This window comes from Cervus canadensis, chromosome 21, assembly GCF_019320065.1.
Source record: "Cervus canadensis isolate Bull #8, Minnesota chromosome 21, ASM1932006v1, whole genome shotgun sequence".
Taxonomy (NCBI): domain Eukaryota; kingdom Metazoa; phylum Chordata; class Mammalia; order Artiodactyla; family Cervidae; genus Cervus; species Cervus canadensis.
The window spans coordinates 10,454,375-10,481,594 of NC_057406.1; the positions used below are offsets into that span (position 1 = coordinate 10,454,375).

Consider the following 27,220-nt stretch of genomic DNA (forward strand, 5'->3'; position numbering starts at 1 on the left):
CACGCAAGGAGGAAGACAAGCTCCACGACATGAGCCCCACCGGCTCTCCTCCGGCTCCTCAGTCCAGGTGCAGAGCTCGACACCTCCCTCCCCAGGAGGCACTGATGCTCGAACACAGGTGCACGCCTGGGGCCTGCACACACGCACATGCACACGCACACACACACACGCTCCAGGCCTTTCTGGCCAACTTGTAAACAGTACTGCTTTAGGAAGAATTAATTTCAAAAAATAAAAATAATAAAGCACATTTAAAACATCAAGTTTTGGTGATGAGGATAGGTAATGTAATTTTATTACAAATTTCAGGATCTAAAAAGTAACCTGTTACACTGACTAAGGTAACTCTGAGATGAGCTGTCTCAGGCACGGTCCTGTGAGTGACCCAACCTCAGGGGAAGAGACGCAGTCCTCCCACCCCCCCCCCGCCATGCGGGGCGCAGGCAGCGCCCGGGGCTATGCCGTGTCCCCAGCACACGCTGACCGCAGCCACCGTGGCCATCGCTCTGCCGTCTGGGCCGTGACGAGCTCAGTGAGAGCCTCCTGCTGGACTCAAGGCCAAGCGGGAACCTCAAGGGTGACCTCTCCTGCTTTTTAACTTCAATGGTATTTAGGAGACTGGGCGCTGAAGAAGAGTGTGTCCCCTGGGCTGAAGCCCAGTATGGGAGCTCTTACTACAAGCAGGAGACACAGAGGGGCCGTGTGGCCAGTGAGAAGTCTGCGGCCAGAACCCAGGCTAACCCAGGCTACAGACAGTGACTGCTGGACACACACCCCTGCCAGGCGGCCACCAACAGAAGGGCTGGAAACCACCTCCGGAGGTCAGCCAAGCTACCCTCCTGCTTCTGTACAAGAGACAGCTTGCCCACAGTCACGGGCAGAGCCTGGGCCTCTTGTCTTATATTTACTTTTTAAAAGACTACAGGCAGCATCTTTATGAGGGGAGCTGAGGGAAGCATTGGGCAAGCCCTCTCCATGGGCCAGCAGGGACCCAGGTGGGGAGGGCAGGGCAGTACCTGAGAGGCGGTGGAGACCGCAGAGCACTTGGGCTGCGGGACCAACGGGAAGAACAGAGGAGCCTGGAGGAGGGGTTGGAAAGCGCACGCTCGTTGGCAGAGGGGAGGATCCAGGCCAGAGCGTGTCAGCAGCCAAGGGACCCACTGCCAAGCCCTCTGCCTGGCCCCCCAGGTGCCCACAAGAACCCTCTGCCTCTGAGGCTGTGGCTCTCATGGGACGCCTTATCCTGGGGACGTTTGGCAACATCGGGAAGGGCTGTCACCAAAGGGGAAGGTGCTACGGGGGCCGATGGGAGGCTACACACCCTTGGGGGCACAGGTGCTCACGGCCTGGGTTGTCCAGACGCCAGAGACAAGGTTGAGGAAGCACTTTACACCCTAGACCCTGAATCTCAGGGGAGCCCAGGCCTGGGACGGCCCAGCAGACCGTGCGCGCAGTCTCTACCTCAAGCCCTGCCAGGTGGGCCGCCCCTGCCCTGCTGACCCAGCCCCCTCACCCCAGAGTGTCCCGCGGATGTCCAACCAGCTGCTGCCCATTCAGATTCAGTCGAGACAATTAAAACTTTACTCGTTCTTGTCTTCTTTCTCCTGGGCCCCAAGTCCCGGCAGCAGGTCACGGTAAACCCCGAGAAGGAAAACCTATTTCTTCCGCAGAGCCAGTGCCAACCCAACCGCCACTGCGAGGATGGCCATGGCAGCGGCCCCTCCCAAGAGCAGGAGGGACTTGCCCTCGGGCAGCGGGCCGGCCTTCTCGAGGTCGCCTGGGCGGGGCCCTACCCTGAGTGCCCCCTGCCTTCCGGTGGCCTCCTCCCGGCTCGGCGGGGCTGCGGGAGGCTCTGCTGGGGGCTTGGGTGGCAGGACCCCCTCCCGCTCCAGTTCAGAAGCTTCTGGTGGGGCTGCTTCTGCCTCTTCTTCACCAAGCTCCACGAACAGTGATGTTGTGGGACTGGCCCTGGGGACGGCCGCCATCAGGGCAGGGGCCGGCGCGGCCGCCTCCCCCACACCCTCGGGGATCTCCTCCCGCTCCACGTGCACGATGTCGGAGTTGGAGGAGTTGTTCTCGCTCTTCTCTGCAGCCCCGTTGCTATCCAAGCTCTTGACTTCCTCAGGGTCCACTGTGACCTGCTGCCAGGACTCGGGGCCCAGGGACACCGGCAGGCTCTCCGTGTGCCAGCTCTGGCTGGCGGACAGTGACACGGGCAAGCTCTCGGCCTGCCAGGAGGCCGTGGCCGTAGTGGGCGACTCCGGGGGGCTGACGTGCGTGGAGCCGTCGCTGGGCAGAATGTAGATGTCGTTGCTGTCCTCCGCGGCGCCCGCGGGGCACTCGTCCTCTGACTCCAGGTTAAAGACGGTGCCCTAGAAGAGGAGCACGCGGTCAGCACAAGGGAGCCAAAGCAACCTCTGCGAACATACGTCAGGGGACCACTCCCTCCTAAGCTGAGCTTGAGGAACAAACACATCATTTAAAATGATGGTGTTTCTGGACTGAACACACTCACTTGCAGATCAACGCAGAGAAGGAGTTTCTAACAAGATGGTTCTCTAAGCACGTCCTCAAAGCTGAATCAGCAGGAAGCTGATGCATATCCTACTTGACTTCACACATATTTAACACAGTAAGTAATGCGGCCCAGCAGAGGGAAGAAGCACAGGCAGGCAGCTCGTGCTCCAGGCTCACCACTGGCTCAGCAGACCAGGAGAACGTGTTTTGGCAGCGGCTGGGGAGGCAAGGGTGAGTGGGAGTCTGGCCCAGCAGAGGCCGAGAAACACAGACCAGGGGACTGAACAAGCCTGGAGTGACCAGGGAGGGGCTGGCAGTGGACAGAGGGCTCAGAGCCACAGCCTGAACTCCGCTGCAAGGGAGCGCTTGGTCACAGACGGAGCTGACCCAACGGGTGGCACAGGCCTCCCACCCTTCCACTGGTAGGAGCCACAGAGAGGCAGCGTGGCCGTGGCAACGGGCTCTGGTCTCAGGGAAGAACGGACTCAATTTTGGTTCTTCACAAACTGACCGTCTGGACATGAAGACTGACACAAGTCACGCATTTCATGTGACACCCGCAGCCGTGAGGCAGGGGACACACGGGGACCAGGGGCTCGTGCTGGAGATGGACGGGAGGTGTCGCCAAGCCTGGGTGACACCAGAGATGGTGACGAGAGGCTGCAGAGCGTATGTGAGCACACTGGCTCCCACCCTGTCAGGAGAATGATTCTGGTCTCCAGCCAAGACCAGACACTTTCTGGTCAGATATGGTTAACTCCCGTGTCCTTGTCCTTAGAGTCACATCTGCTGATGCTCTGCGCACTGCTGGTTCCACAGTCACAGGAGGCGTGGCTCCGCTGGGCTTGGAGCAGCCTCAAGACAGTCGTTCAAGCTGACTCCAGAGGCCCTAAGAGTCGGCGTGCTCCCCGAACAGCACTCCCAGAAAGGGCTGAAAAGAGAACCTCTCACAGTGAAAAAAGTGAAAGTCGCACAGTTGGGTCCAACTCTTTGTGACCCCATGGACTGTAGTCTGTCAGGCTTCTCTGTCCATGGGATTCTCCAGGCAAGAATACTAGAGTGGGTTGCTATTTCCTTCTCCAGCGGATCGAACCCAGGTCTCCTGCATTGCAGGCAGATTCTTTACCAACTGAGCTACCAGGGAAGCCCAAGAGTTAGTTTAAAAAGCAAAAGCAAAACAAAGGAACCATAACAAAAAAGGTAAAAATTTTAATCCTCAGAAAGGAGACTTTTGCTAATTTTTGTTTCTGGCCACTGGGCATGTGGGATCTCAGCTCCCCGACCAGGGGTTGAACCCGTACCCGCTGCAGTGGAAGCCACTGGAGCACCACGGAAGTCATCCTTTGGTGCTATTTTATTTAAGGCTCAAAGCCCAAAGAAGTGAAATGGAAACTTCAAAAGTTGCATTATGATGAAATGAGGGAAAAGTTAAACTAAGACAGTATTTAGTACAAAGTTACCTTCCTCTTCATTTTTAACAACTCAAAGCTGAGAGTTAAGAACCTTCTGTCCCGTATCTAGAAGACTTCACCACACAGCACCTTCAGCAGGGTCGTCAAGACAACAGCTCAGCGAAGAGCCAGGGGCTCAACGCCCGTCAGACTCGGCCGCTTTTGCCCTGCTGTCACGGACTCCCTACCTTACAATTTATGTCCATATGTGGGTCGTGACATTTTAATGATGATTCACCAAAAATTTTATGCTTTATTTAAGAAGTTTTAAAGAAAGAATAGATGATCATTGAAACTTTTACTTCTGGTCAGCTAAAGCAAGAATATAAAATGGAGGCGTCTCCCTCGACAGTCACTATCACTAATGAAGAGCAGGCTGTCTCTGAGACAGAAGGCACCAGACAGTGAAGCAGGGGTAATCCTTCACCTACACTCAGCACATCAACAACTTAAATCAGTTTTAACACAAAATACTTGTACCACTCAAACAGCTGTATCTTTAGTCCCACTGACACAAACACCACAAAGGAATAAATTCAAGGGCTCAAAAATATAAAATTAATTGGGACCAATGAGAGTTTCACAGAGAACTATGTTCTGTTTAAACAGATGGCACCCAGGAAATAGGAACTCGCCCAAGGTCCTTCAGCTGCTGTGAGAACTGGGCATCAGTGTCCTTCTGAAAACCAGACTTAATTCATTTCACCGTCAAAATAAGGAAACTGAAGCACCCGAGGAGGGTGCACACCTGGCCTGAAGTCCACAGCTAGGACTGGCTCTGACCAGGCGGCTCGCCGGCAGGGTCCAAGCCCCTGCTTCCCACACTAGTGCTTTTCCTGAGTTTAAGGCAAGAAGTAAGCGGAAGACGTTATTCTTGGTGTTTCTGTCAAGCAAATACAGAAGGTATGTTCAGGAAATTCTTCAAGTAAAAAGGGAGGTAGGAAAGAAACTGAAATATCTGAAGGGACTACTGTGGAACAGATGGGTACTGGTAAAATCGGCCTGGAATCACCCAGAGAAGCATCTCGAAGCTGCAGCAGTAATCCACCATGTCTGCATCCACCGAGTTTGCGTCCGTTCTATTTTGGGTCACACAAGTTACAAACTGTTGTGCCACTTCAAGCGGTGTTTCACACGCAGGGTCACAGCTGCCGATGAACTGATCCACTGAGGACGCCGGGCAGACTCTCAAGACCACCCTCCCCAAGGAGCTCACTCAGGGACCCACCCCACCTGTCATGTGCCAACCAACCCTTATCACCAAGAAGATAAAACAGATGCCTGCTCCTCTACACTCGGTCAGACAGGGTACTAGCAATCAAAAGGCTCTGAGATCACTATTAATCTAAAATAAGGAAACAGAGGGGCTTCCTGGCGGTCCAGTGGTTAAGACTCCACACTCCCGAGGTAGGGGGCCCAGATTCAGTCCCTGATTGGGAACTACGACCCTGCACACTGCAGCCAAAATAATAAAATAAAACAACTACAAAAAAAAGACGAAAACAGAGTGTGAGAGAGATTTATATTAAGGTAACTTTCCACCTTAATATGATGACTAAGACGCACAAAGGACACATTTAAACACAGTGCAGTCAACACCCACACTCACATCTGAAACGAATAGATCTTGTGAAACACTGAACCCTTACTACACCAAAATTATTTCAGCCGCACAACCCCCTGACCTGACTTTAGATCACAAACTGTACGTCACCTCCCACCGTGTGCAAACTCAAACAGATTCCAACCTAAAAGTTCCCAAATGACAGTCTTCTGATGTCCTTGATTCAAACAAAAACTTTTTGAGGTTTTCAGTTCTTAAAATAGAAATGAGAAGCTTCAAATCAAAGAAAAAAAGACAAAAATTAACTTTATTCAAGCTATTTATTATTATTATAGATTACATTCCCCCCCCGTAATCCTTTATGAAATCTAAATCTTTCACAGTGAGGTGTGATTCAGTACACACCGTACAACACCAAGGAGAAACCTGCCCCATAGTGATCCTCGCAGGCCCGGGAGCCGGGGCGGGCAGTCCTGCTCACATCTGGCTGAGCCCTGACCACTGCCCAGCAAAGTGAGAACCAACACTTGAAAACTTCTATCAGACTTGAAAAGAGGAGGAAAACACCCTAGAGACGTGTCTGAAAAGCTGACACTTGTAAAAACGTCATGGGTTCACAGAATACTCTCACACCATCTACTCCTCCATATTGTAGCTGATGAAACTGAGGCTCAGTGACGTTAAAGGAATCCCCCCCAAACTCAGGGCTAATGACTGGCAGAGCTGGGCCCCCAAACAAATCGTGATTCCAACCTCCACTCCCAGAACTGCACACACACACACACACGCCCCCACCCTATAGTCCCAGTACAGGCCAGCAGTCACTCTCCACATCTCTAGAAAGCTGCTGCCGGTCCATAAGATGTGTGCTCCAGACTGTACCCCAACTGACCCCGCCTCCCCCATTCTCTGAACCCCATGACACCCCCCACCACAGCACAGAACATGCCACCCAGCCCTTTCCATCTGCCTCAGCACACCTGAGCTCACAGGCAGGCTGCTTCACTCAGCACCCAGAAAACCGACCCTGTAGCTGAGGAACTAGTGGGGGCTCAGCGAGAACAAAGCAGAAACAAAAGCTTCCCAGGGACTCGCAGGTTCCACGTGGAAGGGGCTCAGATGTCTCCACTCTGCCCTCAAGTGGGTTAAAAAGCTCAATGACCAGAAATCTCAAGGACTGTGAGAGAAGAGAGGAGAGGACACAGGGCCAAGGGCTGCCCTGGGGCTGGAGGAGGCCAGGTGGGCTGAGGGTGGGGGGGGGGACGGGGACCGCCAGAGGGAAGCCCCGCAGTTCTGGGAGTCACCCCAGACCCCTGCTCCGGGCAGGTGAGGGCACAGGAGTCCCTCTGAAGCAGCCGAGCATCCCGCTCTCCCCGCAGGGAAACCAGTTCACCACCGCCTGAGCCCAGAGGAGGGAAATGCCCGGTGCTGACCCACTCCGGCCACTGTGCCGTCTAGGGAGAAGGGAGAAACAGAAAGTCCCGTCAAGTTCGGGGGCGGGGAGCCCATAGGCTTGCTCACCGGCGGAGACCTATTCACAGGCCTGCAAACACATCACCTCCTGATGCCTCACCACATCACCCAGACCTCCAGACACAGTTCCTTCTATCCGGGACAGCAAGCCCGGCTAGCCTGAAAAAATGACAAGGCACAGCAAAAAGAGAACACACACACATGCCAGAACCAGACGTGGCAGGGATGTAGGAGTTATAATCAGGCTCTTTCTGGGGACTTCCCTCATGGTCCAGTGGCTAAGATTCTTTGCTTCCAAAGCAAGGGGCAAGGGTTTGATCTCCAGTCAGGAAACTAAGACCCACCCGCCTCATGGCACAGTCAAAACTTTAAAAAAACAAAAAGTAAAAATAAACATGTTTTAAGAAAATGAACTTAGGTACAGACCTTACCCCTTTTAAAAAATTTTTACTCAAAATGGATCACAGGGAATTCCCTGGTGGTCCAGTGGTTAGACTCTGCATTTTCACGGCTGAGGGCCTAGGTTTGATCCCTGCATCAGAACTAAGATCCCACAAGCCATGTGGCACGTGTGGGAGCAGGGGCAGATCATAGATCTAGATGTAAAATGCAAAACTCCTAGAAGATGCCACAGGAGAAAAGCTAAAAGATCGTGGGCTTGGTGATGACTTTTTAGATACAAAGCACAATCAGTGAGAGAAGTGAATGAAAAGCTAGACTACTGAAGAGATAATTCTAAGAGTGAGAAGAAAAGACACAGACTGGGAGAAAATATTTGCAAAAGACACATCCAATAAGGTACTGTTACCTAAAATAACACAAAGAACTCTTAAAATTCAACATTAAGAATTTTAAGCCACCAATTAAAATTAAATTTTAAACAACCATTTAAAAAATGAGCCTGGGACTTCCCTAGTGGTCCAGTGGTTAAGACTCTGCTTCCAACACAGGGGATGGGGGTTCAATTCCTGGTTGGGGACCAAAGGTCCCACATGCCACTTGCCAAGTATTCAGTGCTAATAAGGAAAGGAGGAAACTCAAATGCATATTACTAAGTGAAAAAAGCCAATCTGAAAAGGCTACATACTTTATGTCTCCCAACTATATGATCTTCTAGAAAATTATGGAGATAATTAAAAGGTCAGTGGTTGCTAGCGTTCAGAGCAAGGGAGGGACAAACAGGGGAAGCCCAGAGGATTCCTAGGGCAATGAAATCAGTACTGGTCGGACACATGTCACTATAAATTCATCCCAACTCATATAATGCACAGCCAGCATCACCAAGAGGTCTGGATCCTGATGTAAACTCTGGACTCTGGGGGATGCTGGCGTGCCTCTCAGCAAGTGTAATGGAGGCTCTATCTGGCCAGGGCTGCCAACGGGGGGGCTCGCATGTGTGGAGGCAGGGAGTTGATGTGAAACCTCTGCACCTTCTGGTAAACATTTCCATAAACCTAAAACTGTTCTAAAACCTCTCAATACAGTACAATGGAAAATCACCTCAAACACAGTACAATGGGGAAAAAAAAAAAACACTTGAAGACAAAATATTCATAAAACAAGATGTAGGACAAGCAAAACTCCCTACAGACCTCCAAAGACATTTATCCTAGTCATTTCTTTCTATAATTCAGACAACAAAGAATCACTTTTCTTTCTGCAAATCTCTAAGGCCAACACCTGCCTTACAACTCACTACAGAGGGCCACCCCACCGACTATAGCTCACTACACAGGGACACCCCACTCACCCCAAGTCACTGCCTCCTTCACCGCCTCTCCTGCAGATTCAAGAAGCCAGCTCCACTTCAGGAGCTCACGTTCAAGTGGCTGAAGACAGACACAGCCGGGGGAAGTCATATGACAGACCTTATGTAATAGACATGCACCACCACGTGGCCAGTGATCCTCCTCCGGCCCCGCGTTGTTAAGACCTGTCAATGCGTGTTCCACACGAAGTGCCTGGAAGGATATGCAGGCTGACACTTTCTGTCAGAGGATGCATTTTCACCAATTAGCCAGAAAAACATGCTCTTGGTTTTAAATACAAAAACACAGGGTGCTCAAATATAACAGTGTGAAATACAGATTGGGCACTCACATTTAGAAAGGAAAACACATTTTAAATATTAACAAACTAGTTACTCATACATACTGCTCTATTTTAAGCATAACAGATTTTAGTTGAATAAAATACTTTATAACAAATTATAATTACCACCAAAGTTTGAGGCACTCCATCATAAAGAAACAGAACATTGAGAAGGGAATAAACAATGCCCCCTCTAGCTCCTCCTCCTTCATCTCAGAGCACCATCCAGGCTAGGAAGGTCCCTGGGGGAGCCACCCACCGACAGCAGCAACGCCAACAGGAGGGCACTGGGAACCTGAGGGCTGGAGCAGGCCACCCTGCCTCTGCCCACAACAGAGTCAGAGGGAGGGCAGGAAGGCAGGGAGCGCTCTCCTGGAGGCAGCGGCAGGAGAGGCGGCTGTCACTGTGACAGCTCTGCCCCCAAGGAGACAGCAGCAGCGGAGCCCACCATCCCCACAAGGGGAGGCTGTGCAAGGAGGGAGGGAAGGCAATGCTCTGAAGACACGTGCCGCCAGGATCCGATCTAACATCGCCCCCGCCCCCACCCCGCCAAGAGCTCCGTCCAAGGTGCCTGAACACTCACGTCTTTACAATGGAGGGAGAGGGAGCCGTGAAAAGAGCCGTGAAAAATGGGGGCACCATCTCTGCAGAATCTCTCAAGGTGTCCCCCCTCTTCCCTCCTGGTGTCTGCTTCGGGGCTGGGCATCTACACTGGGGACGTTCCTACAGCACCCACCCAGGGAAAAAAAAGATCCTGGTAAAGAGAGGAGGGTCTTGTCACAAAAGTCTCTTTGAACCTGAGACCACTGTCAGCATAACCTGAACGACCTGACCCACCATCTACTTTGACAGTCCAAATTCCAGTAAGCTCAAATCCAGTTATTTCACTCAAACTCCGAGAAGCATTTTACTAACCTCATTCCCTTTTCAGCCTGTTAAGACACTTTGAATGCTAAAAGGTTATCTGATGATAGGAAGGAATTATTTTTAATTTTTTTGTGATGCAATAATGGTATTATGACTTCAAATTTAAAAAGAACCTTTATCTTCAGAGATACACAGTGAAATCTTTGCAGAGAAAATTACAGGATGTCTGGATTTCTCTTCAAAATAATATCAAGACGGGAAATGATTAGGCTATGACTGAAGCATGACTGGCAATAAGTTAATGGTTGTTAGGACTAAGTGATGAGGTTCATTACATGCACTTCTCTGTTTTCGTATATACTCAGAATTCTCCAAAAGAAAACTCTTTTTATAAAAGTAAGTAGTATAAGGGACTTCCCTGGCGGTCCAGTGGTTAAGAATCCACCTTGCAATGCAGGGCATGTGGGTTTGATCCCTGGTTGGGGAACTAAGATCCCACATGCCACAGAGCAAGTAAGCCCGTGCCTAGCAACTAGAGTCCGTGCGCCTACATGAATGATTGCACAGAACTAAAAAAAGACCCAGCAACTCAGATCTGACGCAGCCAGAGACCCAAGCGAGTGACCAGAGACCAACAAGAAAAACAGAGACCTTCCCCCAGAGAAAATACCAGGGGGTTGTGAAGGAATGTCATGGGAAGCAAGGCACAGATAATCCAAACCTCATACAAGCTGTTCCAGAGTACAGAGGAAAAAAGGAGACATTCTTCCCAACTGCAAATTCTTTTATGAAGTCTTAAAACTGAAACACAACAAGGAAAGTTACAGAAGAACCTCACTCATGGAGATACAACTAAATGGTTACATGTTAAAGGCACTCACGTTAATATCAAGAAAAGGACAAGGATGGATTAACACCACTGCTGTTAATAACTGTGCTGGAGGTCCTGATTAGTACAGTGCCTTTTTTAAAAAAGACAGGCTCAAAGAAAAAAACCTGACATTATTCACACACGGTGCGATTTTCTATGTAGAAAACCCAAGGAAACCCAGAGAGAGTCAGAATCATAAGATAGCTGAGCACATGTGCTGGACAGAAAATCAATACGGAAAAATCAATTTGACAAAGGAGCCGTGGTTATGTAAGATGCTAATGTGGGAAACTGGGGGAAGGGGATGTGGGACTGTTTTACCTTTGTAACTTGTATATTTACAATTATTCCTAAATAATCTTATTTTAATAAATAATTTTTAAAATTAGTAAGTCTGACAATAGTAAGTGTTATGGAAGAGACAGAACAATAAAACAATTTTCCCAAGCTGCTGATAGAGGACAAGTTGGAAAATGCCGTGAAAACAGCTGGGCTTGTCCTGCAACTCAGAGCACGTCTACACTCCTGGAACCGGAAGCCCCTCCCCAGGCGTACGGCCAGAGGCACTCCTGTGCTCGTGCCTGACACTGCTCCAAACAGCGATGCTTCCAGCGCAAAAAGACGGACTGTCCACTGGCCAGACTGTCTGTCAAATAAACTACCGATACACTGTGACACATTTAAAACACCAAACGCCCACCAACACGTGGACTCAGATCACGCATTCGCAAAGGGGATCCATCAAGGGTGCAAACTGGTGTGGAGATGGGATAATCGTAGCCATGACAAAGGCCTTGGCCTCGGCACACAGACAGACCTGGATCTGCACTTTGAAAATTTCTCATGGGGAGGAGGGAGATGATAAGGATAAAAATGTCTAAAAAGGATCCTCAGAAAGGTGATAATGAAAAGAAGTTGAGAAACAATGACCTAGGTGAATCTCAAGAATATAACAGAGAATGAAAAAAGCAAGTTACAGAGGAATACATATCATACTATTTACATAAAGTCCAAACAAACAAGATAATACACTCTCTGGGAATAAGTGCATGTTGAAGCTACAATTCAGAACAGGGGCTGCCCCTGTATGTGGAAATCCAGGGCCAACGAGGAGATCCCGAGTGCTGGCTGTGCTCCTTCCTTCCACTGGGACGGGAAATACACAGGTGCTCATTTACTACTCCTTATCCCTTAGTTATTTCTGTGCTCTGTGCTAGTATGAAATGTTTCATAACCACTTAAAAATACCACATATGCATTCAGAAGTATTGCAAAATCTTAGTAGATTAAATTAAACTGCATGAATAGCCTTTCCATTGATAACCATTCAATCACAATATTAATACTGAATGATAATACTAATGAACTTAATCTAGGCTGTTAAAAACAACCATGAAAGACTTGATTTTTTTTCTTAATGAAAAAATTTAGAACAACCACAACAACTTGCAGGTACGTACCCAGCCACCCTGCTGGATGATGTACTCGGCCGCGTGGTCTTCCAGGAATGTCACGCCGAACTGCAGCAGCGCGCCCAGTGGCTCCTGGCCGCGTTTCGTCAGCTCCAGAAGCATTTGTCGTAGCAAAATCAGAGGCACCAAAATCTTCAACACAAAGATGAGGGAATGAAAACACAAACTGAAATTCTTACAGATCATTCTACATGTTCAACTACTAGAAAACACATTTTGGTGCATCACTATGGAATTCCCTTTTTATTACAATAAACAGTATTTTACATAAAACAATAAACTCAACTGGAATTCTGGAGAAAAGCGCATGTATGTTCTATACCACAGGGTGGTAGAAATGTTGTTATATGGAAACGACCAGGCCTCTGTGTGTGTGTACACACACGCATGTGTATGTGTAATTACGTGTGTACAGGAAATTCACTGAGGCATTATAACAGCTGAAGCCTGGAAATGACCCAAGAGGCACTGTCAAATTTTGGTCATCCAGAAAAGTATCATGAAGCTGTTAAAGTGAATTAGATTGTGCTCTGCTCAACTGCCAAGATTTATTGTCAGTGAAAACAGATAAAGCAGGCTATGCACAATAACGGCACCATCTGCGTGAGCACTGCAGAACCCTACAGTATTTCTGGAAAACACCTAAGAACCTGTCGACAGTGCGAGCCTGAGGAGAGCGCAGCGGTGACAGGGCGGGGACGCACTCTCAAGCGCGCGTCTTCTGCACCTGGTGCACGTTGTCCCTGTCCTTTCATTACCTATTTGAACACAACACCTCCAAAGTCATGGACCATCTTACACAAGTCATCAAAAACCAGAGGTGTTATTACTTCTAATGACCTTATGGCTCAACATTAAAAAGTCATCAAAACTTATGACAGAGACTAACTAGTGCCTTTCCTTCCCCAAAACCCCTGCACAGTGAAGAGAACTAAGTACTTTCAGTTAACCATCTGCCTGAAATCCTTCTGTCTACAACATCAAAAAGGACCGCCAAAGGAAATGAAACCAGTTTCCTGTCACTGACCTGCCAAGGTCATAGCTGAGGGATTACAATATATTTCTGCAGAAGAGGACAAACAGAAAAGACAATGAGTTTATATCCTTACTAATAATCTCTGGTTTTTTTTTTTTAAGTAAAAGCGTTTCCGAGGGGATCTCTATTTAAAAATCTGAAAGAAAAATGTGACAAGCACACATCTTTCCTTTTTGGTATTCTAAAAGAACTCTAGCCCCAAGTGCAGTCAAAATCGCTTCTCAGCACCAGCAGAGGGGAACAGGATTGCAGACAGGACTCTACGAGGCTTTCTGCACAAGCAGACACCTGCAGCACTTCTGAAAACAGAACAACATAGCTGCTCGTCCAGCTCCATATTCAGTCTCAGTTGGGGCAGGGAGGGGAGCTGTGAACCAGCCCAACAGACATGTCACATCAACCCCTAGGGCCTGGGGCCCTCCATACCTCAAAACATTCTCATTTCCCACAGTAATGTAATACATGCAATGTCTTAAAGTTATTCACATTTAAGCTCTATTGCCTCTCAGAAATATGAGTTGCAAATGTTTCAGACTTGCCATATAGAGTAACACTCTTAATTTTTCAAAATTCACCTCTTTCACGTATCAAACGTAGCTGCCCTAGTTTTATGATATAATAATCTAGAGATAAGCCTGTAATCCTCTCACTGTCTTAACTTTAGTCCTGAACTGTATTCCCTCTCATTCATTATTACTTTTTACGCTGAAATCTAACCTTCTAGTCCGTTCTTCATATAGCAACTGCTCCACCACTTTCATCATTTAAGTTACTCTTTCCTGAATCTTCTCCATCGTAATTACATCCTCCTTGAAATGCAATGAGTGCAGAGGCTTCCTTTTATAAGACTGGCATCTTCTACTTGGTTGATGACACTCTCACAGTTTGTTTTAACTTAGATCGTCTTTGTACAATCATACCCACTGACCTCTAACTGCTGTGGTCACAAAGCTTCATGGGTATTTCTACAACTGTTTCCATCAACTTCACATTTTACTACCCACAAGAGTTCTATATCATCTGTACACCTAATGGACAGCAAGGAGAGCAAACCAGTCAGTCCTAAGGAAGATCAACCCTAAAAACTCACTGGAAGGACTGATGTTGAAACTGAAGCTCTGATACTTTGGCCACCTGATGCGAAGAGCTGACTCACTGGAAAAGACCCCGAAGCTTGGCAAGATTGAGGGCAAGAGGAGAAGAGGGCAGCAGAGGATGAAATGGTTGGATGGCATCACTGACTCAATGGACATGAACTTGGGTGAACTCTGGAAGATGGTGAGGGACAGGGAGGCCTGGCAAATACTATTTATAAGCATTGTTTGGATCTCAATTCTCAAATGAGCTTAGGAAAATATCTTCATGAAACAACTGGGAAGATTTGAATTCTGAACAGACTGTGTGATATTAAAATTACTGTTAATAACTGAGGTGTTAGAAATACACACTAACGTATCTATAGGGTGTGCATCATGGTAATCCAGGGAACAGTGGGGAACAGATGGAACGAGGCCAGACACAGGCTGACAGCTGCTGAGGCCAAGGCACGGGTGCAGGTCTGTTACACCGTGTGCTCCACTCTGTGCACGCCTGACGTTTCAGTGAAAGACTGTAAAAGATGAGTGATGTAACATGCCACCAGAAACCAACCAAGGCAAATAACGGACTTTTCCTTGCTACTGTATTTCCACAGTCTACTTGCTACCACGTGAGCACCAGGCACTAAACACTCTAGCTTTTCTCTTTGATGGTCATTTTCTTCTTTTCCTATAAGCAGATAAGTTCACAGGAAAAACAGATCACCATGAGGGATTTTAAAAAAGAATTAAAGATATCTACAATTAAAGAATTAAAGAATATCTACAATTCTGAGATAACGACTATGGATTATTAATATTCTGGCACACATTCCAATTATTTTTCTCAGTATATACATTCTATACAGCCTACATTTACACATAAACTTTTGAAAAAATCATTCTATTAATATGGGTTTATGACCAGTTTTTTTTCTCCACTTACTTTGATTAAAGAGCATTTTACCAACATGCTTTTATAATCCCTACTCAGATGAACTGACATTCAGCTTGGAAACTGGGCATGCTTTGTGGACACTTTTTCATTTGTGCCTCATTTACCTACCAGACAGCCACTTCATATGGTGATGTTATATCAAAATTTTGCAAATACTTGTGCAAAATATAAGATATGGGCTAAATATAAAATATGGGCTAAATGCTTAAATTAGCCGATCTAATTCTGATTGGGGTGGAAGGAGGCGTTTCGGCCGCCTATCTTGCCAAGCTGGGTTCTTTTTCTGCCCTCAGGGACTCAGGGAGCAGTGCTAGACTCTGCAGAGCAGGTCCTATTCCCATGGAGGCTCAAGCCCCATGGAGTCTGGCCTATGGTTCAGGTGAGGGACTGAAATGAAGCAGGGAATGGGGCGGTGGGGAAGAAAGATGGGTGAAGAAGGAATGTGAAGACCGGGGTTACTTTCATTTTTTTAGATAACCATAGGACAAGGAAAGGAAGACACACAAGAGTCGACTGTAACAATCTTAGACAAGGGCAACAGGAGAAGAATGTAAGATAGGGGACAAGGCTAGTGATATTAGAGATCTCAATTATTTGCTGTTGGATATTTCCATCATATCCAACATCATAACCAAGAAATACATCATAACCAAGCTCACTTTTATTTATAAAATCTATTTCAAGTGTTCCTAAGAGAGGTCTGCTTTATTCCATGAAAGTAAGTGAAACAGATATTCTAACAACTCTTTCACAGTAGTAACATAATAAAACTCTGTAACAGTGACTGCTTGGGAACAAGGCTCCATGTGTCAAATCTAACACAACAGCCACTGTTTGCAGAGTGCTCACTCCAGTGGTGCCAGACAATGCCCTAAAACAAGCACTCAACACACATGATGTCATTCCGTTCTATTAACACTTCTGAGGTTAGTGGTATGGTCTCCATGTCACAGACGTGAACATCAAGACCTCACCTGCTTAACTAACCTGGCCTAAGATATGCACCTAGTCAGCGGCAAAGCTGATATGGAAACAAGTCCGATTACAGGCCCATGATGCTAATGATTATGCCCTAATGCCTCCAAAGCCTGTATTAAGGTGAATAAAAATAATATACATCAATCAGCTATATGAGGTCACACAGTCTGGCTTACAGCAGTATAATTCTCAGTAGAGGGGCTACTTATAAAAATAACTGCACTGCACTCTCTCATCCCAAACACCACATCACTAAGGGCCAGACCTCCTCCTGGTGAGCTGGATGAGCCTAGACCACCTCTCCCAAGACTCTGCCTCAGCAAGGTGACAAGTGGACCACAAAGCCTGACACAGTGGTGAGCAGCAAAGGACAGCAGAAAGACACTAAACACTGAAGTGGGAATCAGACCTCAGCTCCAGGGCTGGTTCTAACATGTACTGGTCACTGGGTCTTAAGCAAGAACTCTTGTTTTAAAAAAACAGATTCTTCACCTGACCTAACAAGACAAAAGCTAATAAAGTCCCTTCTGCCCGCTCTGAGGGGACAGCTGCAACGCTCAGACGAGGCATGGCATGAGACACCTTGTAAACATCAGCACAACCAGGGCTCCTCTGTGAGAACCCCAGAAGCTGTCCCAAACGAAGCCTGTGCTTTCCCCCCAAGACATACTCACCTGTGTGCAAACAACCTTCTGGAGAGAAATGAAGTGATAATGGGGATTCAGGACAGATGGAAGGAAGACGGTGCACGACAGCACCCTTGGTTCTGGGCCAGCCTTGATCAGATACACCCACGTAACACAGCTGGGTTCATGGAACAATGAGCTCTCACACGATGCTAACAATCCCTCCTGGACTTTATCATAAACACACTAAAATTTTGTAACATAAAAGATAACTTGGTTTATACCTTATTCCAGCCGCTGGCATGAACTGTGGTCTCCAGTGTACATTCCCGATATGCCTGATATGTCACTGGCCTGTAGAGATTTTTTTTAAAAATCTGTGTCACAAAGAAGGAAAACTCTAAATTTCCAGATGAATAAATATACAGTCACTACTCTGCTGTAGAACTTGCACTAAAGTAACACAGATGATTCAACAGATAATTTTCTATGAGACTGGCTTTTACCATTTGCTATGCATTTTTCTTTAAGCATTCTCTACAGGTGAGATTTATGCTACCAGCTTGGGAAAGCAGTTCACAACATAAGAAAAATAACAAATTTTTTGTAATTGTTTGAATTTTATCCAACAAGATTTCTATGTAGCACATAAATATATACACTCAGGTTATTAATAGAATCAAGTAAGAGCAAACAATAAAAATGATCTCGTTAATATGAAAGAACAATTTAAACTTTTAAAGGCAAAAAATGTCAAGTATTTAAACTTACAGAGACACTGCCACTGGAAGACTTTTCAAACTGGAGGCGTAAGAAGGCAAACAAACGTGCTACCTTAAACCTGGAGTCACTGACACCAGCTCCAGGGCAAGGCTCTCCTGTCCATTCCGGTCACACAGACACTCGGCTACTGAGGGGATGTGAGTGCTGTGTTCTAAGCCTGGGTTTCTGTGCAAATCAACAACCACAACAGATACGTGGCAGCAAGATGAAGGCATCAAGTGCTTGCACAACAGACAATAAAAATTTACCTCCACCCACCTTCTGTGGGCAAAGAATTAACACAGTTGTTAAAAAAAGGAGGAATCCTGCTTTTAAAGGATTGTAAAATTCACTCCAAAGGCATTTTCTGCTTTGAACAACCTGATCACTTCAGTCTTTTGAACAGTTAACACTTATAACAGGTATACTTCTTAGTAGCTTACTGTTATGTTTTACATTTTAATACATTTGTGCTTTATATCCTAATACACACTAAGAAACTGAAGCTCAGAAAAGCTAAGAGACTATCCCAAATCCACAGAGATGGCAAAGAGCAACACAGAACAGGAATTCACACCCAATGAACTCTGGCTCCAAAGGCCACAAGGTTCCTGTTTTGAATCAGGGTTTTGACATGGTCATGATGACAGTGATGCCCCTGGTAGCTGGCCAGCATCTGGACTGTGATGGGAGAGGAACACACCAGACTGCAGAGATTTGCTAAGAAAAAAGACCCTACAACAGCTCACCAATTATTTCTGTAATGGATACATGTTAAAGCTAGAATATTTTTAACACTGAGTTAAATACAATATATTTTAAAATCTACATTTAATTTTTTTATACGGCTGCTAGAAAACATCAAGTTACATACATGTGACCTTCACTTCCCTGCTGGACAGCGCACAGGTCTGGACGTTTCAGAGGACAGCTCTGACAACACACATGTGGCCCTTTTCTGTAAGTCTGTGTGACAGTGTACCACAGGGACACTGAAGTGCCAAGACCATGGGTCGCCTTTCTAGTAAGATATTATGTACGACCTTCCTGCTGTCACATTTCCACTAAAGTACCTGGAGAACAGCTGGAAGACTTGGGCTGACACTAGGTGGCCGTGACACTGGACTCCAGCAAACAGGCTACCATCTGCTGCTCATGTGCTCCCTGCAGCTCTACTTGGTCCCTTCACTTCCTTTCCTGAACTGAACTGTCCACTGCTGCTGGGCGGCACAGAGGTCCGGATGGGGAGTTTATCAGGCTAAATGACGTTAGCATCCGCCAGAATTAAACACGATTTGAAACGTTGTATGTACACATATACATGCACATTAAGAGATTCAGCAGATTAAAACGTTCAAAGGAAAATTTAAACATAGAAAAACAAGCCTGATCTAATGAGCGACTTGAACTCTGCAAAGAAGAAAACTGAGGGGCAGAACTTTTTTTAACTTAAATTTCTTTCTTTCTTTTGCCATTCTGTGAGGCTTGCAGGCTTAGGGATTGCACCTGCACCCTTGATAGTGAAACTGCAGAGTCTAACCACTGGACAGCCAGGCCAATTTGAAAAAAAAGACCTTCAAATTGCTGGTGCTTGGCTATGTGAAGAGTTCACAATTAATTTTCTACTTCAACAAAACTAGAGGAATAAGTGGTATTTTCCACCTTAAACGATACTGCCACCAACCTGTATAATACTTCTAGTTCATCATCAGTTATTCTCAAGGTATTAGTAACTTTTTAGAGTTGTTAAGCTACAGGGGAAAACAAAACAAATATTTATCCAAGACTATATTTTTAAAAATATACTTTACTTTGCAATGAAAAGGTACCATCTCTTCCTGTGGATCATGAAAAGGACTCCAAAAACATACAATCCTGTCCTTCACATATTTTTACGTATATAAAACTATACTGTTTCTCAGAGAACTGAAAATATCCCCGTAAAGTTAAAATTAACACAGAAACTAAGATGGAGGGAAATGATTGACACAAATAATCTGCATCAAGGTTGGGAACAATTTTTTGCCTCATGCTTCTCAGTCACTTTACTCCCAGTCCTAACCGCTTTTATAAGTTTTCTATGTTTATTTTGGCCAAACAGCAGGTTTCTTCAAGTCTAAGATGAAATCTCAACATATAAACTAAATGAAAGTATGGCTCTTCTGGCGTCAGAAGCTTGGAAACTGCCTAACCGAATCTGCCCCCCACCAACACTCCATAAGCCACTGCTGGGCTGCACCTCCAAATTTCCTGTGGAAGCTGTAATTCCCACAACCAAGATCTTGTCTCCACATTTATTTTTAAAACTTTCTATTATAAACTTAAGAAAATCTAGATATGATTTTCATTTCACTGTTTCCTATGTATAGCTTGGATTTTTACATTTGCTCATGTCACCAGAATGTGAAAAAACAAACTGAATTCTCCTTAAACTCAAATTGCTTCCTTCTAACAAATGGTAACATACACACTTTGCTTTGTCAAGGTAAGGGATCACCTACTACAACAGTGACTTGGCACCTGAATATCAGACCTTTTAGTGAAGGAACTGTCTTCACCTTGTTTTAGCAGCAGTCAATCTTTATTAAAACAGACATTTTTTTCTAATTCATACCAATTTCTTAATGATTCTAAGCAAAGAATTAAGGGAAAGGAATTTTTAAGATTTTCAATAAATGACTTGGCTTTATATTAACAGACTTTCACGTTGAGCTTCTTGCTTCTGGCTGACAGCTGGAAGAGAAGTTCCCACAGCAGGCGTGTGGCAGAAGCACCATGGGCAGGTGTGCAACTCAAAGTTGAGTCACATCCGGGCGCCCCAAGCTGACACAATGCCAACCCCACCATACAGTGCGTGAGACCCAGCCATTCCAGTCATGCTGGCCATGAGAGTGGGGGTAAAAAGTGGTTAGGACCAGTGAAACAGCCTGTGGTTACAACCAGGGAAAGCATCTGTTGAAACCAGACAGTCCAACAAATAAATACAGTCAAATTCATGCTGGAACAATTAAATCACTGCTCAAAATGAAAAAGGAGAGGATTAGGGAAAGCAAAAAAGGAAAAAATGAAGTCAAGTGAGAAAAGTGACACCACCGTTCACCTAAAACGAGGCGCCTTCAGAGCGTGGAGTGGTGGGGACTTGCCCAAAGGGCACTCACCCGCTGAGCAGCGTCTGCAAGGCCCCGAGCAGAGGTGCCTGCAGCTCCTGCGCCGCCTTCTCCCCGAGGTGGGCCAGGCAGTCCTCCACGGAGCTGTCCGGGTTCGCGGGGCTGAACACGGGCGAGGTGTGGCGGTCGAAGCCTGTGCTGGCGAAGGCTGAAGAAGCAAAAGGAGCACCCTCATGAATGAGCAGGTGAGACGTTGTGCTGTAAGCCCAGGGGATTACTATGCGGACTACTGGGAACCACAACAACGAGTAAGCCACTGAAAAACGTCAGACAATTGTTAAAGAAAGATTTTTATGGAAAATCTCAGTTTCAAGAGAAGAAAAAGGCTAACCTGACACGTCAAAATGCACACACCAGCTTTGTGAATGACTGCAGACCTGTTCCGACCAAGATGGTGAAGGACAGTCTCTCCCAGCCCATCACCCAGGGGGTCTGACGATTTATTTTTGCCTCTAGAAACGTGGCTCTTCTTAAACCAGATTCTCATCAGTTTTTCCACCTCAGAGGACCTCGTGACCTTCATTCCCTTTCAGAGCAAACTTTTAAATCCACGTGTCCACAACACGGACACGTTTTATAGGTATGGACACCGCCCACCCACACAACCAGCCCCTCCTCCATTCCTCACTCCCTGTTACACAGACGCAGCCCTGCTCTGACCACAGTAATAATCCATGCTGGTCCAGGAAGCAGACAGGACGTATAACCCCTGGGAGTGGGGACAAGCGGCATGCTGTCCCGGGAATCTACCCTGTTTGTAGCATCAATCAGTTAAAAACGTCAGGAAAGGAAAATAAAAGAAGATTAACGTTAGGTTTCTGGATTTCTATAAATTTATATTTATATTCTTTCCTTACTAACAGGGAGCTGATTTATAGACATGATTTCTTATTTTTTCTTGTTAAAAATTACTGGGCAGGGAATTCTTTGGTCCACTAGTTAGGACCAATACTTTCACTGCCAGCGGCCTAGATTTAGATTTGATCCCTGGTTGGAGAACTATGATCCTACAAGCAGTGTAGGGAAGCAAATCAAATCAATCAAATCCCATCAATACGATCCATTCATAATTGTAATTGGATCCATAATCCAATCTAATTGATCCCACTGAATTAATCCCATCAATAAATCACGTAAATCCAGTCAATGCTACTGCACAATTAATACAGTATGTTGCCAATATAACTTTCATATGCACTGAGAAGCCAAAAAATTCATGTAATTTTTTTATTAAAAACACCTACTCTACTGCAGTTGTCTGAAAGCAAACCCACAGTGTCTCTGAGGTATGCCTATTTCCAATTCCAATTCCAACCTGCTACTCTAGCCATCCTATCTCACCTGAGGGGGAGGGGGAAAAAAACTCAGAAAGTGGCATGAAGTTCACAGTCCAGAGGCATAAGCTCACTGAAGACTGAGACCTAATCACAGGGTCCCGGAGAGCTTTCCCGGACAGCCCACCACCACATCCCTAAATGCTGATTTACAACAGTCCCTGTTATTCAGTCAAATCAAATCAATCCGATCCCATTCCATCAAATCCATCAAAATTAAATAAATCAAATCACTCAAATCAAATAAATAAAATCTTATAAAATCAAACAAAAAAAAATATGTATGTGTGAATGGCCCTTGAAAATACTGTGCTAAGTGAAAGAAGCCAGTCACAAACCACTCCTCAGTGCATGATTCCATTTACATGGAGAACCTCACAGGAAAATGTATGGAGGCAGAAAGCAGATTAGTTGGGGGTGAGTATGGTGCAGGAGTGGGAGCAGATGGGAAGTCACTGTTAACTTATATAGTGTTTCTTTGGGGGATGTTAACAATGTTCTACTTTTAGACTGTGGTGATGGTTGTACAATTCTGTGAATATACTAACCACTGAATTGTGTACCTTTAAGATGGATACATTTTTGGTATATATCTCAATAAAGCTTCAAAAATTATTTATGGAAAGCAAAGCAAGATATAACCCAGCACTGCTCTGGTGGTACAGTGGTTAAGAATCCGCCTGCAATGCAGGGGACACGGGTTCAATCCCTGGTCTGGGAAAATTCTACATGCCACAGAGCAACTGGGCCCCTGCTCCACAACTGTGAGCCTGCACGCCCTGGAGCCTGACCCTATAGTAAGAGAACGCACCACAGTGAAGAGCACACCCCCTCACCATAACTAGAGACAGCCTGTGTGCAGCCACGAAGACCCAGCAGAGCCAAAAGTAAAATAAAAATAATTTTTTAAAAAAGAAATAACCCAAATGCTCCCCTCCATAATAAGGGAAAGACTAAGTAAATCTTTGTTTGATATACGGATTCTTAAAGTTTTCAATTTAATGTCAAGCACAAAGTCTGTGGCCATAAAATCACAGGCACACTGCTGCGACCACCATCTACAATATATGCATGAGAATGAAGGCAGCACGCTGACAGCTCTCTCTCTAACGTTATTAATACAAAGATAAATCACACTGAACGGCAAGTACCTTAACGTGACTGTTGAGTCCAATACTTACCACCAAAAAAGGGTCCATCTCATCTGCTGGGTATATTTTGGAAACTTATTAATATAAACAGACCCCCCAGGAAAGGAAAAGGTACCTTCTAGTTTCACCACTATAATCCTAGACCCAAGAAGTTATGTAATGTTGTGAACACTTAAATGTAAAAAAACAAATGAAACCACACCAAACAGAGACACTAACTAACTAGGAAATAAGAATAAAGAGACCTTCAGAAATTTCTTTGTCCAGGGATTTGAGCTCTTCTTCAATTTCAGTTTTAACTTTTAATAAAACTTCTTGATCCAGAGATTGTGAAACTGTATCCTGCTGAACCCCTGAAAGCAACAAGAAAGGTTACTATAGAAAGACGGAAAACATTAGAACATGGGTGGATGTTTAAGCATTAAGTCAGAAAGTACAAAATCAAAACTCATCATGCCCAGGGGCTAGGAGAATCGTAAAAATGAGGCGGCTGAGGCCAGGCAGGCTGCACCACTAGCCCGTCCCTGGAGGAGCTGTGACTGGAGCTCAGGCCTCAGGCCAGTGTGAGGACAGAACCATCAATTCAGCCTGTGTCCTCGTCTTCCGGTTGGGCTGCCAGGAAGACGACAGCTCAGAAACATTTCTGACATAATAGAGAAGAAAACCTGAAAGGCTATCATGTTCCCTTACCTTCATATCTTCATGCAAACTGCAGTCCAAGAGAAGGCCCATGATCAACAAAGCATTTGTATCTTCCAACTTAGGAAAACCATGAACATAACCAAGTGTGAGGCAAAAGCTACTCTCATGCAGTAAAAGGAAAGGAAGGGTTTGGTCTGTAGCACAGAAAGGAAAACAAAGAGGACTAACCAAAATAAAACTCAGATCCTCAAAAGGGTTTTTTTTTGTCATGGAAAATATAAAATCCCTTAGGTATTTCTACCAGAAATGCAACAGAAAGGATCCCCTCATGGTCACGGTTAATACATATCTGGTTAAATGACATTTCATTTAACATTTCTGTCTATGTAAATATCTTAGTTGAAACTATATAGATAAAAATTTTAAAACATTACCTACAACAATATGCTACTAAGCAACCAATGGATCACTGAAGAAATCAAAATGGAAATCAAAAATACCTGGAGACCAATGAAAATGAAAACACAACAACCCCAAATCCATGGATTAAAGATTTATAAGACCTGAAACCATAAAATTCTAGAAGAAAACAGGCAGTATGCACTTTGACATGGATCTTAGCATTATTTTTTTGGCTATGTCTCCTCAGGCAAGTGAACAAAAGCAAAAATGAACAAATGGGACTACATCAAACTAAAAAGCCTTGGCATGGTGAAGAAAACCATGTGCAAAGCATAAAGGAAACCTAATGAATAGAAGATATTTGCAAACGATAATATCTAGCATATATAAAGAACACATACAGCTGGAAATTAAAAACAAAAAAACAGAAAAACCTCAATTTAAATTGGGCAAAGGACCTCAATAGGTATTTCCAAAGACACAAAGATGCCACCAGGCACATGAAAAGATGTTCAACATCACTAAATACCAGGAAAATGCAAATCAAAGCCACACTGAGATTATTACCTCATACCTGTCAAAACGGCTATTACCAAAGAGACAGTAAATAACAAATACTGGAAAGGTGGTACACTGTTGATGAAAACGGAGATGATACATGTGGCTGTAACTGATACAGTCAACATGGAAACCAATCCAGAGGTTCCTCAAAAAGTTAAAAACAGACTACCATAGTATCCAACAATTCCACTTCTAGATATTATGGTGAAGAAAATAATTCAAAAAGATTTATGTGTGTATACATATATATACGGGGCTTCCCTTGTGGCTCAGCTGGTAAAGAACTGACCTGCAAGGTGGGAGACCTGGGTTCGATCCCTGGGTTGGGAAGATCCCCTGGAGAAGGGAAAGGCTACCCACTCCAGTATTCTGGCCTGAAGAATTCTATGGACTGACTGCATAGTCCATGGTCACAGAGTCAGACACGACTGAGCAACTTTCATATAAACACACACACACACACCCTGAAGAAAAAGAAATGCAAAAAGGCAAAATGATTGCCTGAGGAGATACAAATAGCTGAGAAAAGAAGAGAAGCAAAATGCAAAGGAGAAAAGGAAAGATATAGCCATTTGAATATGAGTTCCAAAGAACAGCAAGAAGAGATAAGAAAGCCTTCCTCAGTGATCAATGCGAAGAACTAGACGAAAACAATAGAACAGGAAAGACTAGAGATCTTTTCAAGAAAATTAGAGATATCAAGTGAACATTTCATGCAAAGATGGGCACAATAAAGGACAGAAATGGTATGGACCTAACAGAACCAAAAGATATTAAGAAGAGGTGGCAAGAATACACAGAAGAACTATACAAAAAAGATCTTCATGATGCCAAAAAAAAAAAAAAAAATCTTCATGACCCAGATAACCACGAAAGAGTGATCACTCACCTAGAGCCTGACATCCTGGAATGTGAAGTCAAGTGGGCCTTAGGAAGCATCACTATGAACAAAACTAGTGGAGGGAATGGAATTCCAGCTGAGCTATTTCAAATCCTAAAAGATGATGCTGTGAAAGTGCTGCACTCAATATGCCAGCAAGTTTGGAAAACTCAGCAGTGGCCACAGGATTGAAAATGGTCTATTTTCATTCCAATCCCAAAGAAAAGCAATGCCAAATAATGCTCAAACTATCGCAGAATTACACTCATCTCACATGCTAGCAAAGTAATGCTCAAAATTCTCCAAATCAGGCTTCAACAGTACGTGAACTGTGAACTTCCAGATGTTCAAGCTGGATTTAGAAAAGGCAGAGGAACCAGAGATCAAATTGTCAACACCCGCTGGATCATCAAAAAAGCAAGAGAGTTCCAGAATAACATCTACTTCTGCTTTATTGACTACGCCAAAGCATTTGACTGTGTGGATCACAACAAACGGTAGAAAACTCTTAAAGAGATGGGAACACCAGACCACCTGACCTGCCTCCTGAGAAATCCGTATGCAGGTCAAGAAGCAACAGTTAGAACTGGACATGGAACAACAGACTGGTTCCAGATGGGGAAAGGAGTATGTCACGGCTGCATACTGTCATCCTGCTTATTTAACTTCTATGCAGAGTACACCATGAGCAATGCTGGGCTGGATAAATCACAAGCTGGCATCAAGATGGCTGGGAGAAATATCAATAACCTCAGATATGCAGATGACACTACCTTTATGTCAGAAAGCAAAGAAGAACTAACGAGCCTTTTGATGAAAGTGAAAGAGGAGAGTGAAAAAGTTGGTTGAAAACAACATTCAGAAAACTAAGATCATGGCAGCCGGTCCCATCACTTCATGACACATAGAGAAACAATGGAAACAGTGACAGACTTTTATTTTTTGGGCTCCAAAATCACTGCAGATGGTGACTGCAGCCAAGAAATTAAAAGACACTGGCTCCTTGGAAGAAAAGCTATGACCAACCTAGACAGCATATTAAAAAGCAGAGACATTACTTTGCCAACAAAGGTCTGTCTAGTCAAAGCTATAGTTTTTCCAGTAGTCATATATGGATGGGAGAGTTGGAATATAAATACTGAAATGGATGAGATGGTTGGATGAGTCTGTTTCTGTTTTGTTATATTTGTCGTTTCGTTTTTTAGATTCCATATATAAGTGAAATCATACGGTATTTGTCTTTGTCTGACTTCTTTCACCCAGCATAATACCCTCTAGGCCCATCCATGTTGTCACAGACGGCAGGATTTTATTCTTTTTTAGTGGCTGAACAGTTAAGTT

At 45.1% G+C, this 27,220-nt stretch overlaps 1 protein-coding gene across 4 annotated transcripts in view; it reads right to left on the reverse strand.

The window, feature by feature from the left end:
• Positions 1 to 264: 264 nt before the first annotated feature.
• Positions 265 to 27,220, reverse strand: part of BCL2L13 (BCL2 like 13) — a 49,736-nt gene continuing 22,780 nt past the window's right edge. For 2 of the 4 annotated variants that reach the window (XM_043439769.1, XM_043439770.1), the window contains exons 3-7: positions 23,640 to 23,747; positions 20,901 to 21,057; positions 17,265 to 17,334; positions 12,295 to 12,438; positions 265 to 2,372 (exon numbers count right to left, since the gene is read on the reverse strand). In XM_043439769.1, the coding sequence (XP_043295704.1) occupies positions 1,656 to 2,372; positions 12,295 to 12,438; positions 17,265 to 17,334; positions 20,901 to 21,057; positions 23,640 to 23,747 (1,196 nt within the window). In that variant the 3' untranslated portion in view covers positions 265 to 1,655. Of the gene's footprint in view, positions 2,373 to 12,294; positions 12,439 to 17,264; positions 17,335 to 20,900; positions 21,058 to 23,639; positions 23,748 to 27,220 lie in introns of those variants that run through there. The other 2 variants (XM_043439771.1, XM_043439772.1) reach the window with 2 other exon arrangements.